Source organism: Suncus etruscus, chromosome 13 (assembly GCF_024139225.1).
Source record: "Suncus etruscus isolate mSunEtr1 chromosome 13, mSunEtr1.pri.cur, whole genome shotgun sequence".
NCBI classification, from domain to species: domain Eukaryota; kingdom Metazoa; phylum Chordata; class Mammalia; order Eulipotyphla; family Soricidae; genus Suncus; species Suncus etruscus.
In genome coordinates, this window is record NC_064860.1 from 31,902,986 (window position 1) to 31,918,307 (window position 15,322).

The 15,322-nt window shown below is 38.6% G+C and overlaps 1 protein-coding gene across 2 annotated transcripts in view; it reads left to right on the plus strand.

Annotated features, from left to right (window-relative positions):
* Positions 1–13,998, plus strand: part of GSK3B (glycogen synthase kinase 3 beta) — a 191,867-nt gene extending 177,869 nt beyond the window's left edge. For both annotated transcript variants that reach the window (XM_049785914.1, XM_049785915.1), the window contains one exon: positions 8,627–13,998. In XM_049785914.1, coding sequence (XP_049641871.1) covers positions 8,627–8,694 — 68 coding nt within the window. In that variant the 3' untranslated portion in view covers positions 8,695–13,998. The remainder of the gene's footprint in view (positions 1–8,626) is intronic.
* The last annotated feature ends 1,324 nt before the right edge of the window (positions 13,999–15,322 follow it).

Consider the following 15,322-nt stretch of genomic DNA (forward strand, 5'->3'; position numbering starts at 1 on the left):
CCTAGCACTGTTCTACCACTCCAGCCCCACGATCTTGATTTCTTCTCTGTCCCTTTCTATAAGTTCTGGGATCAAGAGTGATCTAGACATCCTCTTTTATATATTTCATCATCCAGTTAATCTATATTCCACAGCTAAGTGAGATTGTCCTGTGTTTGTCTTTCTTCTGGATTACTTCACTCAACATGCTATCTTCTAGTTCCAGCCAAATTGCAACATTTGCATGATTTAATTGTTCCTTGCAGTTGCATAGTATTCCATTATGTATATATGCATCTTCATAATCTATTCATCCATGATTAGATATCTAGGTTGATTCCATATCTTAGCTCTTGTAAGTAATAGTAAGAGCAGTATGTATATTTTGTTTTGAGTGAATATTTTAAGTCCTGGAAGTAGATACCAGTGGAATTGCTGGGTTGTATGACAGCTCAATTCGAACTTTACTGAGGACTCTCCATGCTGTTGGAAATAAGGAAATTAAGGTATGCTTAAAGTTCTCAAATATGTTTTTGAAAATACAAAACAAAAAGGATTTAATATCTTAAATATTTAATTTTGCTAATATGTCCATTGTAAATTATTTCACTTTTATAGACTCAGATCTGGAATCTGATTCAAAAGGTAACAAAGCCTGGTATGGAGAGATAGTACAGCTGGTAAGGCACTTGCCTTGCACTCAGCTGACCCAGGTCCAATTCCTAGCACCCCATATGATCTTCCAGACCTGCCAGGAATTTTTCCTGAGTGCAGAGTTAGGAGTAAGCCCTGAGCATTGCTGGATATGGCTAAGAAAACAAACCAAAAAAGTAAGCCTTTGAACACCATCTTTCCTATATTCTGTTCTTTCCTCTCAACCTTTCCTTTTTTTTTTTTTTTTATAAACTTATAAGCGTTTGACAGTGATTTATAAATGTGGAATATTCCTTTTCCTTTTCCTTACTATTTGATCAGAGTACTTGATGGATTAAATGTAGTAGGGAAGGAAAAGTGAAGATCTAAGAACTTCTACCTGACTTAACTACTGTGGCCATTTATTCAGTAGACAGCTGCCCATGGCTCTGTTCCTTGTAACTCTTACTTGTTGAGTCTGGAGAAATAACTATGGATCCTCCTCTAGAAAAATACATGTGTATCAGACACAAATTTTGCATATAAAAAATGTATTCAGGGGCCAGAGAGATAGCATGGAGGTAGGGCATTTGCCTTGCGTGCACAAGGATGGTGGTTCAAATCCCGGCATCTCATATGGTCTCCCAAGCCTGCCAGGAGCGATTTCTGAGCATAGAGCCAGGAGTAACCCCTGAGTACTGCCAGGGGTGATCCCAAAAAAATGTATTCAGGACAAAATAACTGGATCGAATCGAGACATCATTAATCATCCTTGTAAGTAAATGCACAAATTTCCTTTGCCATGTCTATACACTTACAGTGTGCAATACAGAGACATACATACAAATGACTTGTATATGGCCAATCTCATTTAAATTCCCAGAATTCGATGGTGTCCTGAGCATTGCTCTATATATTCCTGAAGTCTGCCCTCTAACCCCCGGCATCAGTAAGTGTGACTTGGGTAATCCATGGCACCACAGGACCCAATTAACAATACGTCATCAGGTTTAAAATTCAAAATATTTAATATTTTGGCCCACTTGGCCAATAATCTCCTCAAGAGTCCCCAAGTATCCTGAGTATTACTTGGAAGGTCTCACCACCCCTTTAAAAAATAAGAACTAGGGACCGGGCAGGCCTCCGCCATGCCAAAGGCCTTCTTAACCAGGCCTAGGGGGGTGCGGGACTTGGGTGACCCCAGCACCCCTCTATCACCTTGCTCCAGATCTGCAGGGCTTCCCTCTGGGCCACATGCCTAGACAAGCCAGCGAGGTGGGTCCTTTGGAGGAGCTTGAAGGTTCCCCTAGGCTTAACTTGTGGGTGCGGAGAGCTGCTTGGTTCACTAAAGCAGTCACTTGTAATTTCTTACGAGTCTATATATTTAACACCGCGCGGGGGCTAGCACCCCCGCATGCACAATATACATGAATAGTACTCCCTATCCTTGAATTATGTTTTTTGTGTATGCAGAATGTCCATTTTGTTATCTGCCCTTTCGCATACCCCCTACAAAAGCTCTCTTTTTTTTTTTTAACTCTCTCACCCCCTACCATCATTACTCCACATTTACCCTTTTTACCTTCAGTACTGCAGAGTCCTCAGTCACAAACCAAAGTGGCGCACTGGAGTTAACACCGCCTCCAACTATTTCAGAAGGCATAAAATGGATATTATGTCTTTTCAACATTTTATGTCTGTTTTCTTTGACAGCTATAGCTCTTGCTGAATATTTTCTTATACAGTGACGGTTTTCTCCATTTTTTATCTTTTTCTCTCTTTGTGAACTGTTCAATAGGGAATTTGGTGAGAGTCCCTCTGTTTAATGCTTATGTTTCAACCAAGTCACTGGTATTGTTGGACGTGTTCTTATGCCCCCATATCACCGATAACGCCACGTGGCTTTATTTCTTGTTTGCATAGGCACATTAAAATGGGAAAATACTATACATACAAATAAGTTCTTATCTAATAAAGATGGGAACACACAAATCTTGTAGTGCGGGCCCGGAGAGATAGCACAGCGGTGTTTGCCTTGCAAGCAGCCGATCCAGGACCAAAGGTGGTTGGTTCGAATCCCGGTGTCCCATATGGTCCCTCGTGCCTGCCAGGAGCTATTTCTGAACAGATAGCCAGGAGTAACCCCTGAGCACTGCCGGGTGTGGCCCAAAAACCAAAAAAAAAAAAAAAAAAATCTTGTAGTGCAATGGGACCTTACGCCCTGAACATTGACATAATGACCTGGCACAGGCCTCAGAAGAATGGGCATTCTCCATTCACCCCTGATCTAGGGAAGCCATCTACAAAACTTCCAAGGTTGTCTATAACATCAACTGGAAGCAATCCTCTACCAGGGAAGACCCTACCGCTGCTCTGACATCAACCTACTCAAAAGAGACTCCCCTTAACACTGAGAAGACTTAACAACAACAACAACGACTTGCTTACTGGACTGGGCTTTCTGCATTGCCCTTTAATTGTGAGGGGAAACTAGAGGATGCTCCACACCAGCCTGACTTTAATGTAGGATATGCAGATTCCAGGATCTTTAATACAGAAACCTGATGCCAACAATAGAGACTGTGTGAAAAATAAAAATGTATTGGTACTACAGACAATGACTTGGATTGAACAAACTAGTTTGCCTGGAGAGTTGGTCTTATGCCAGGAAATTTCAGGGGTAGGGTCAGTCTCCTTGTATTTAGGCCAAGGCTTTTCCTTTCTATGTGCTCCATATTTTGGTGGGCCTATGCAAACAATATTTGCCACTCTAACACCGTTTTTACTGTGCTCCTTTGACTCTAACCTTAAAAAAAACCACTTAAACTTTTGATGTTAACTTAAACTAATATGCATGCGCATGAAAATGTAAAAAAAAAAAAAACTATGCCTTCAATGTTTAAGGTGTCACATAAATTTCATGGCTTTAGATTGCTTTGTGTACTGCTAAGAAATGTTATAATGTACTACAATCTGGGGATTTGTGGACAAAGTAATTGTACATGGGTTCTGTTTTATTTTTCTTAATATTCTTTGACTGTAAGTTCAAAATTTAGGCGTCAGCATGGGGATTTCTTCTGAGAACTCTGTTTATGGGTGATTGTCCTTCCACTGTAACTTTACCTTGTCCTCTTTCTTTGCATCATTGTTCTTATAATTAAAAATTAAAAATTAAAAATAAAATAAAATAAAAAAAAGAACTAGGGATCGGAGCGATAACATAGTGGTAGGATATTTGCCTTGCACACAGCCAAAACTGGACGGACTCCTCTGGTTCTACTCCTGGAATCCCATATGGGCCCCTGAGCCTCCCAGGAATGACCCCTGAGCGCCACCAGATGTGGCCCAAACCCCCTCAAATAAAATAACATAAAATAATAAGAACTATAGATTATCAGAATTAGGGACTAACAGCTAATTGCTTGAGGCTTTCTTTTAATTTATTAGGAGTATACACAATTATTATGAAGTAACTTTATCTATGATACTCTCAAAAAACAGTGAACATAAACCTCAGTCTCATAAAAGCATTCAAGTTCTGTAACATAAATTAATGTGCTTTCTTGCTAAAAATCAAGATGCCCAGGAATAATAGTTTGAAATGTTTAAATATTATATCTTGCAGTCAATGTGGGCCATGGTCTTAGTGACTATAAAAATGTCATCCAGGATGACAGGCATCTAAATGCTGTCTGGTGCTGGAAGATCTATTTCCAAGATCACTTATTCATGTCATTAGAGAGATCATGCTAGCAGAAGGCCACAGAACCCCACTTTTAGAATCATCTCGTACTTCTTCTCAAGAAGACATTTGCCCTATGGCAGCTAGAGTAACCTAGGCTAGTATTTCTCAGTCACGGGCCACAAGTGAAAATCTCTTAAATGGGGACACCACAGTACAAAATAGTGGTCAACCAATAAGACAAGGGGGGCCACAAGAAGAAAACAAGGTTGGGAGTGGCGTCACGGTCAGAAAGGTCATAAAATACTGTTTAGATCACATAATCCAAGAAGAACAAGATAAAAGCCATAGTGTCTTTTATGTCAAAACCTTAAAAGTCACTTGTCATTATTTCTGCAATATCCTAGTTGTTAACTTAGATTGTGCCTATCCCGTATCCCATATGGTCCTTAGAGCATCACCAGGTATGCCCCCAAAACAATAAATAAAATAATCTTATATTTCTCTTCCAAAAGTTGATTATTCTCTTCAATTCCCTTTAAGTTTGTTCTTGGTTGATTAGTTGACTGGTTTTAAGCATCATTATAATTGTGGGAATGGATTTGGTATCTACTGAACTTAGAATCAGTTGAAACATAGCTCCTTCCAAACATATCTCTGTTTACTCCATAGAGACAGATTTAAAAAATTAAATACTTTCAATTTTTACTATGAATTCACCATATTAGGGGTTGGAGAGATAGCATGGAGGTAAGGCATTTGCCTTTCATGCAGAAGGTCATCGGTTCGAATCCCGGCGTCCCATACGGTCCCCCGTGCCTGCCAGGAGCAATTTTTGAGCATGGAGCCAGGAGTAACCCCTGAGCACTGCCGGGTGTGACCCAAAAACCAAAAAAAAAAAAAAAAAGAATTCACCATATTAATGTGTTAGGGAAACTAGTTTGGGAGATGAGAATATCATAAGGTCATAACTAGTAGCCAATGAAATGACGTATGCAAAATTAATAACTCTAAATGGGTTTTACAAAGGAGCAAATGGAACTTAAGCATATTAGCCATAAAGAAAGGCCTTGGTGGATGTCAGGCATGTAACAGATGGCTCCTAACAGTACCAGAATGTACTGATGACCAGTGTCTCTTGGGTCCTGGGGAAGACAACAGTGTGTCAGATTGACATCTTTATATGCTTAAAATAAGGGAAGAACTATTTGCTGCGGATCATGTATTCTGAGCATCAGCCAAAACATAAGAAAAGCTATACTAAGCATGGATTTGGAAGGAGCAGGTATTATTTTGAAAAGCTCTATAGCCTTCCAAGCACACTATGGGGAAATAATTTTTTCATGACCTGGACAAGACATATTAGGTTACTCTTGATGAACAGAATTTGAATGATCATTGAGTCAATAAATGTTTGCTCTCCAACTGCATCCAAGAAAGACCAAGATTAATGCAAGTTTTAAACAGAATTGCTTACTGATTTTGGAAAGGCTATTTTCCTTCTTTGGAGAATAGTTTTCGTATCAGATAACCCCTCCTGCCAACAGATCCTGGGCAATATAATATAGCCCATGAGTTGCTATAATTCCATACCGTGGGTATTATGAACAACAAGCACAAGGGTCCTGATGTCATTATGTTTACACTGCTATCATAAAAACAGGATTAGAAATGGCTATAGGTTTCCTGAAGGATTTTCAAATTAGGTGACAAAAATATTTCTTCCCTGAAGAGTAAAGGCTGAGTTAAATATTAACGGTAGATTTATTTTAAAGGCAAGAAAACCAGGAATGGGGGTTGGGGAGTATGGGTATTTTTATTAGTGTAGATTTTTTGTTTTGTTTTGTGGCCATACCTGGCCATGCTCAGGGTTTAGTCCTGGCTTTGTACTCAGAAAAAATTCCTGGGGTGCTTGGAGGACTATATGAGATGCAAGTACCTTGCCCCTGTACTATCTCTGCAGTCCCTATTAATGTGGTATGTTTGTATGTTTTTAACATGTTGTACAAATACTGAGATTTATAATACTGTTAGTTATACTTCTCATATATCACCATGCATTACCAGAGAACCTACTTCCTTCCACCAGTGACCCAAGAGCACCACCTTAGCGCACCACAACCCTGTCCTACCCATTCCCCAGGTATGCTCAGTTCTGTAGACAAATCTCCAACTCCAGTGCCTTTGGCCAAAAAAATTTTTTTGTCTCCTTACCGTGTTATATCTCACATGTGAGAGGGATTTTGATGTTTTTTGTCTTGGGACCACACTCAGTGGTAGTCAGGGCTTTCTCCTGGCTTTGCACTGAGGGTTCACTCCTGTTGGTGCTCAGGAGAGAGTGTTGGGGATCAAACACAGATCAGCCACATGCAAAGCAAGCACCTACCCACAAACTCTGAAGCAGTGCACAGCATTGTTAATTTGATAAATTGGCTCTGGAGTGATAGCACAGCTGATACAGCTTTTGCCTTGCACATTGTCAACCCAAGGTTTGATTCCAAGTATCCTATATGGTCCCCCAGAGCGTGCCAGGAACGATTTCTGAGAGCCAAGCCAGGAGTATCCCGAGTGCCACTGGGTGTGGCCCCAAAACCTAATATACATATATTTATTTTTCAAAACTTAGACTGATTTTTTTTTTGATTTGGGCTTTTTTGGGGGGTGCACACTCAGCAATGTATAGGGCTTTACTTTTGGCCCTACATTTAGAGATCACTCTTAATGGTTTTTGGGACCCACTGTGCTCTCTTCAGCCATGAACCAACTAAGTCTTAAGATTCTCTGTTTATTCTTAGGGCCTGTTATTCCTTGCTCTAATTTAAAGTTTTAAAATAGGGTTTGGAGAGAGAACTTAAAGAACTGGAGTCACTGTTTAATACTTGGCACTGCAAGGTCCCTTGCCAAACACTCCTAGTGACAACTGAGAATGGCCAGGTATGATTCAGTCATGAAATTATTAACTCATTATAGAAGAGCAACAGTTTGTGAAAGGGTGAAACTTTTAAGGTTTTTTGGCATCACCACTACTGCTGTCCTCAGGTGGTGTGGTATTAAGGGAAGGTGGCTCTTAGATTCCTTCTCCTAAGTAAACTACTGCTCTTCTTGCTCCAAACCTTAGTGGGAATTGCTTAAGAGGAAAATTTCTCTGTAGTATGTATAATGATAATGATGCAGCTTAACTCACCACTGAGACAACAACATCAGTTCAGTGCCCTCTCAGCTAGTAATGAATTCTCTGAATAATAAGGACCTTGACAAAGGAGGAAAGGGATCAATTCAGTTGTAAATATATCACATATTTTTGAAGAATTAGGCAAAGTTAGGTAAGTAACAGGATGCTAAACAAAATAGACTATTGAATATGTGCAGTGGTTATATTTTGCTGACTTCCATTTCAATGAATAAGAAGGGACTGATTGATTGTATCTAGATAGCAAACAACTGAATTAGACTACATATAGTGTTTCTGCCTATATGTAGTCTAATCACTGGCCCAGTTTTATCAACTACGCATTCATCCACCTAAACAGACAGGCATATTGAACAGTCTTCAAGTTTTTTTCTATTGTGGTCAAAGTGAAATACAATTATTTCACAGAAAATATTTAAGGCACATAGTGACAATGAATGAGGAGCATTCCCACCACTAGTGTTGTCTTCCCTCCACCCGTTACCAGCATGAATTCCATATCTCCCACCTTTACCCCCCATAATAGTAGTGTAACTGTTCCCCACTTGTACAGCTAGTTGTAAATTGGGTATCGATTCTGTTGTCATTGACTATGGGTTTTGGTGTTCTTATCTGATCATTTTTTATTTCCACTAAATGTTCATTCGACTGTCTGGTCTTGGTGCCATCCATTTCCCCCCCTAAAGTTGTGAGGCTGAGCAAGAAGATTCCAGTAATGTGGGTCTGTTGAAGATATATGAAAAGATAAGGGAGAAGAAAAGAAAAACAAAAACTTTAGCAGGCATTTCTCAGCTGTGTACTGTTCATTTATCTCCAGGTGAGCTAGATTGCATCTGAATATTCATGCACTGCTATCCTAGCTGTGCCAAATTTAGACAGAAAGGGTCCCTTGCCCCAAGTCTCTAACTTGCATAGAGATTCTCTATGCTGATGAGGACCACTCCGAAGGCATTAGCTTTAAGAAGAAATTCTGATTGCATAGAACTGGCCAAAAGTTACAATATTCTAGATCTAGCTTGGAACACCATAACATTGACAGTTTACTGTTGAGATAGTGTACTTTCCTCTTCGGGTTATTAACAGCATTGCTCATTCTCCCTCTCTCCCTTCCACTCTTCCCTCTCCCTCTCTCCTTTGTGCAGATGCTAATGCTGGAGACCGTGGACAGACCAATAATGCTGCTTCTGCATCAGCTTCAAATTCCACCTGAACAGTCCCGAGCAGCCAGCAGCACAGGAAAAACCACCAGTTACTTGAGTGTTACTCAGCAACATTGGTCATGGTCACGTTTGGAAAGAAAAATTAAAAAAAAAGAGGAAAAAAAACACCCTGTTCATTTTAGTGTTCAATTTTTTTATTATTGTTGTTGTTCTTATTTAACCTTGTAAAATATCTATAAATACAAACCAATTTCATTGTATTCTCACTTTGAGGGAGATCCGGGGTGGGAGGGGTTGATGGGAAGGGAAAGCGGAGCACTAGAACACACAATCTCTCTCCCACGACAATCTTTTTTATCAAAAATGTGCTGTTGTATACTTTAAAAAACAGGACTCCTGCCTCATGCCCCTTCCGCAAAAGAAGACAACTTTTTTCTATGCTGAAGTTTTTTTGAACTTTGTTTTCTTTTAAAAGTGAAGTCAAGACTTCGGTATAGTGCACAGCTTGAAATTGGTTGGGAGCTTAGCAGGTGTAACTCAATGAGGACTTAATGTCACTTGTAAAATCAATCCATTTCCTCGGGTGTTAGCAGCCTTGCCTTTGGCACAGTGGTGGCAGATGTGGCAAAAGACAAAAGAAAAGAAATGTTTATTTGTAACACCAGGAAGGTCGGTAACATTTTGAAATTTGTTCTAAGGGGGAAGATTAAGATTCTGAATTGATTTGTAAAGGTTTTAGTATTTCTCATAATCAATGCTAGCTGTGAAGAAACCTAAGTTGGAGGCTGACATAGGAGGAGCATGTTTGTTCTATAGGTGGATCTCTCACTGACCAAAGGTTCTCTGCAAAAAAAGTCAATGAGCCAGTCATTGTGGCTGCAGAAATCAAAAGCTGGTGAGCCTGGAGGTAGAGGACAGGCCAAGAACAGATCTCACCTTTGTGAAGGAATTTGTCCCCCAAAAAAATAAGTTGCTTCCTTTGGCAAGATACATATGAAAGTATGTTGTAGTTAAATAATGTGAACTCTAACATTATTACAGTTGGTTTTTTCATATTTCTAAATTGCAAATTATACATAAAATGCCAGGTTCTGCACATAGTTCTAATTTTAAATCCAAATCTAAAATCTGTTTTTAATTTCAGCTTGTTTTAATTTCATGCTTTTTCCATTTTATTTATTGATGTGTGTCAGGTCATTATGATATAGGTATACTAAGAATTACACATCAAAATTAATATAAACATGCACTTGTACCTGCTGATTTCTAGGAAAACTGATTATATAAATGTATGTATGTTATATATAAATATACATAGATTCAATACTGCCCCCCTTTCCCCACACTATCAGAATTGATTGGTTGAAGCATGAGAAGAGAGTTTCTTCCCCCTACTCTATATTCAGTTTTTATTTGTTTTGTGTATTAGTGAACGGTGTAAAAATATCAGTCTTTGTTTTTGAAGAAAAAGCAATATTCCTTGGAAAGCAAGGAGGACCGAAGGATTATGTTAGCAGTGAGAAAACAGATTTTCACAACTAGTTTGTTTTATACTTTTAAGGTTGACATCTATGTGGGCCTTATATACTCTAAAATGAACCTTAGTCACCTTGGTGCTTATGGGCCATTACTTGACCTATGAATCTTTAAGGCACAATCAGTTGTTCTTTATATATAAAGATCCTCTGAGTGATGGCTGTCTCCCCCTCCTACCTATTCCTTGGCATACATTCCCTGGCTAGATGATAACTGTCAGGCCGTGGAATAGAGCCCTCAATTATATAAGACCTCCTATTCTTCCTCATTGCCACCTTCGGTCATGTTAGAGGTATTGCCCCGCCTGGTCATTTAGAATTGGAATCTCTTGGCAGCCCTCCTGTTAGATCCTGCTACCTGTCCTGCTGCTTAACCAAGTGTATGTGACTCTCCAAAAGGGTCCTACTACCTGCTGACATAAACCAGTACCCAGAAAGGCAACTGTGAGCCATCTTTGTTTTCACTCAATGTTTTGCTCAGCTCTTAGGCCACAAAAGGGGTTTCTCAAACCTCTTGTTATATCAGAGTTCATGAGAAAGGAGACACAATCAAGCCAAATCAAATAGTACTGAATTTTATTTTTTAAAATGAACTTTGAGAACTAATTAAGATTTGAGGGAAGTCTGCAAAACTTTTGGCAGCAAGATTCCTCAAGAGAACGGTTTGAAAGACCAGTTTTCAAAAAATATTTATAAAAAAGTTGAACTGTAGGTCTGTAACAGAAATAGGCCTACTTTCTAATCAAAACTGCCCAGTAAAACAATTTTACAGACACTACTCTGTATGTGGTATACGTTCCAGAGTCCACGAATATCTGTGCTTATTTAGAAAACACTTCCTCCCACTCCCACAAAATAGTGTCAGAGAAGAAAGAAAAGTCAGATGCTTTTCTTCCTTTTATATAGTATAAGTGTGAAGCCAGAGGTGCATTTTTCTTTCTCAAGGATCATGATGGGATCACAGAACTCTTTTATACAAGTGAGATCCAGGTCTCTGAATATCTTTTGTAAATAATAAATAGTAATAAAAAGCTCCTCACCAAATTCAAGCTTGTACATTATATTTTCTTTCAATGTTTTTAAGTTTTATTGTTTTGTATGTAAATATGTGGACCCAGGAACTGTTATTAATGAGCAAAAAGTTACTGTTCAGGGCAGTGATTCTGTTTAATAATCAGACAAAATGTAGACGAGCTTTTTAAAGCCATATAGTTTTAACTGTACAGTAGGTACCGGCCTGTATTAATGTAACAATAACTCTAGCAATGTATAGTGTATCTATATAGTTTGGAGTGCCTTCGCTTCCATGTGTTTGATTTTCTTTTTTAAAGTTTTTAATTGGCTTCTCTGTCCATGTCTTCCTTTCCCTCCCCTTTCCCTTTAAAGTTACAGTTTACTCATAACACAGTGTCTGCCCCTTCCACAGTTAGGTTTCATGATACCATTAGGTTGGAAAGAGGAAACCATGTTCATACACTGATTCCATTTAAGCCCTGCCTTTTGTTTTGGTTTTGAACATCTGTTTCCTCTTCAATAGCAGTGACCGGTTTCTTTTCTTCCTTTCTTCAGTAGGAACTTCTGTAGTGCCAGGAAGCCCTGGAGATGGAGGATAACGAATAGATTAGATTTTGCTCGTCTCTTTCCCCAAGCCTAACCATGGCTCTTATAAGCAGCAGATCCCAGGAGCTTTCCAATGCTCACTCTCCTCTCCTTATTTTCTTCCCAAATGAGAGAGAGAATTGGCTTCATAAATCAGTTTCTCAATGGTCTTGGGTCTGGATACCTTAGTGGTCTCAACTGCTAGCTCCTGAGTGCACTATGTTACAGAGGACTTTCTCAGCAGGGACACACAGCCCCTTCTCTCCTCCACTGTTAAGCCAGGATGTGGCATTCTTATTTTTCTAGATCAACTTCTGTAAGTGTGCCTGTACTGATAGCCTTTTTTGAAAGGAAGAAAAATCAAAATGTGTTTTGCCTTCAATTCCTCCATTTAAGATGTCGAGTAGAAGAAGAAAAAAAATTACCAAACCAAAGTTTGCTATTTTTGAAACATCATGTGTTCATTCCAGCAAGGCAGAAGACTGCACCTTCTTTCCAGTGACATACATCATTTATAAGTCCTCTTAAATTTGTAGACATATTTTTAGTTTGTTTTAACAAAGCCTGCCTGACCAGTCATTGCCTGCACTGATGCAGAGGTTTCTCAGAGGACTGTTGTATTCTGTATCCCTGTGGATAAAAAGACACTGGCCTTTCATTTCTTTTTCCCTTTCCTTTTCAAAGGATTTATCTATGGAATCTTCCGACGGAAGTTTGGCCAATGCCAGATCCCCAGGAGTTGGGGGGGGTTTTCTTTGTTTTAAACCAAATTGTGTGTGACTCCTATCGTTCATGTTAGTGATCATCTAATCACAGAGCCGAACACTTCCCCTAATATAGAAAAATTAAGCATGCTTTACAATAAAATCTGTCTGGTAGAAACCTGAGCCACTGAAAATGAAAGACAACTAGAAGCACAGTAGAGTGCCAGACTAAGGTCTATATTTGAAAGTAATCCCTTGGTTTTGGATTATTTTCACAGAGTTATGGCATTTTGTTCCAAGTTTGATGCTCCGTTTTGCACCTCTGCAATAAAAGTAAAATGACAACCAATGCATAAGGGGTTAGCTTGATAAAGTAGACTTCCTTGTGTTGATTTAATTTTTAAGTTTTTTTAAACTAATATCTGTCTACAGGCAGATACAGATAGATGTATGAAAATGTGCTTGCCTGTAAAATTTGCATTTATAAATGTGTTGCCGATGGATCACTTGGACCTGTACACATACCAATTAGCGTGACCACTTCCATCTTAAAAACAAATTTAAAAAAGTCAAAATTTATTATATATATATATATATAAAGGACTGTGGGTTGTATACAAACTATTGCAAACACTTGTGCAAATCTGTCTTGATATAAAGGAAAAGCAAAATCTGTATAACATTATTACTACTTGAATGCCTCTGTGACTGATTTTTATTTCATTTTAAATATAAACTTTTTTGTGAAAGTATGCTCAATGTTTTTTTTTTCCCCTTTCCCCATTTCCTTGTAAATACATTTCGTTCTATGTGACTTGGTTTGGAAATAGTTAACTGGTACTGTAATTTGCATTAAATAAAATGTAGGTTAGCCTGGAAATGAAATTAAAACTCACAAGTGTGTGGTCTTTATTTCAGAACCCACCCTCTTCTCCACCCTAGCTATTTTGCTACTACAATATATAGTCACATCACCATCTGTTTTTCCAACTCAAAAAACATGAATCTTTGTTATCAAGTCAAGATATGAACACTAGTTGTTCTTCTTGCTAATGATCTTATTTCATTGTATAGCCCCAGGAAGTACAGCTTCCATCTTGGAAACCTTTGGATTTGATGTAGAGGACGCTTTTAAGCCACTGCTTTGAAAGGGGGTTGGGGGGAACACCTGAAAGAAAATTTTAAAACGTCTATGCTGCTGTCTTTGATTACTGTGTTCTTGGTTTGGTGTAGCTGTATTTTCTTTGAAATTTCATCCCATTAAAATGGTCTTTGGGAGTATGTAAAAATATATGAACACCACAAACAATGGGGCTGTACCTCCCAGGTAAATGACACATGTGTTTGAATCTGCTCATTTCCAATACTGGATGATGTATGTAAACATGTTATGTCTTAGTGCAAAAAAGAAACATCACTTTTCAGGACTGGCTCGCTCTGTCAGGCCTAATCTAAAGACTAGATATAAAGTCATGTGACTGCTGCTTCAATAAAATCAAATTTATATTGGATAAAATCTTGTCTTCTATTTATTGTGGAGGTGGTTACTCTGCTAATATTTATAAAATAGTTTGATACATTGACTCAGATGGGAAGACAGAGAGAAGGATCAAAATGTCGCTTGTTGGATGGATCTCATGGCACTGAAGAACCTTTGATTTTCTTGTCTTATTTCCTCTCTAGTTGAATTGGGATTTAACAGGATATTAAATGTCTTATAAGATATTCCTTTAAACAAATTGAAGCAGACTTACACCAGGTTTTAAAATCCTAAAAATCTTTTTATGTCCAAAATGTGTGAAAACACTTTTTTTTTTTTCTTCCGGTTTTTGGTGCACACCCAGTGGCACTTGGATTACTCCTGCTTTGTGCTCAGAAATTCTCCTGACAGGCTCGGAGGACCTAGCGGAATGCCGAGAATCCAACCCAGGTCGGCCACATGCAAGGCAAACACCCCACTGTATTATCTCTCTGGCCCAAAGATGCCATCTTCAGGATCATATTTCAGGAGTCGGGAGATTGCCATTTTAGAAGGTATTCTAGAATGTAGTGAGGAAGGAGAGGTCAGGTTATAGGTCCCCTTCTTGGAGAATTTGTGAATGGATGTGAACCAGGGTGATTCTCAGTAATCAGACAAATTCTCCCCATTGGCACCATCAGCTTCAGGAGAGCCAGAGGTATGTCAGGGGAATGTGTCCAAGGGAAAGCTAGCACTGTGGACTGATATGATGAGATCTACAAGTTGTCAGAAGCTGTGAAGGTTTAGTCACTGAAACTGTTTCCCATTTTCTTTTCTCCAGAAAAGAGATGTCACGCTGGGCCTTGCAACAACACTGTTGATATCAAGGCTTTAATTATATCTTTAAAGTCTGAGTTAGGTCAACACTAGTGCAGTCACTAATGGACAACTTCTAAGACTAGCTTTCCTTGCCTGAGCTCAGTTTTCTTCAGAACTAGTAAAAAAAAAAAAAAAAATGTAACCACTCAGAGTTCTAGACACTCAAAAGATCAGGTAAGGTATTAATGTTTGAGTTTAAGAAAATCAAATTTCTCTCCTGATCCTATAAACTTGAGATCCACAGTGCTTTCAAAGGAAAGTATCTTGTGTGAAGTATCTCATGCACGTAGCTTTAAATTTCACTTTACTGGCAGTTATACTTAGTTTGGATCATATACAGAAACATAGAGCTTATCAATTCAATATACCCAGCTGAAATGCCCAGATGTTTTTAAAAATTAAAATTGGGTGATGGAGTTTGTTGAGAATTTTATTTCAATGTGTATCATTTTTAACAACCATTTCAGGCTCTTGAATGGGAAGTTCAATAAAAAGTATTTTA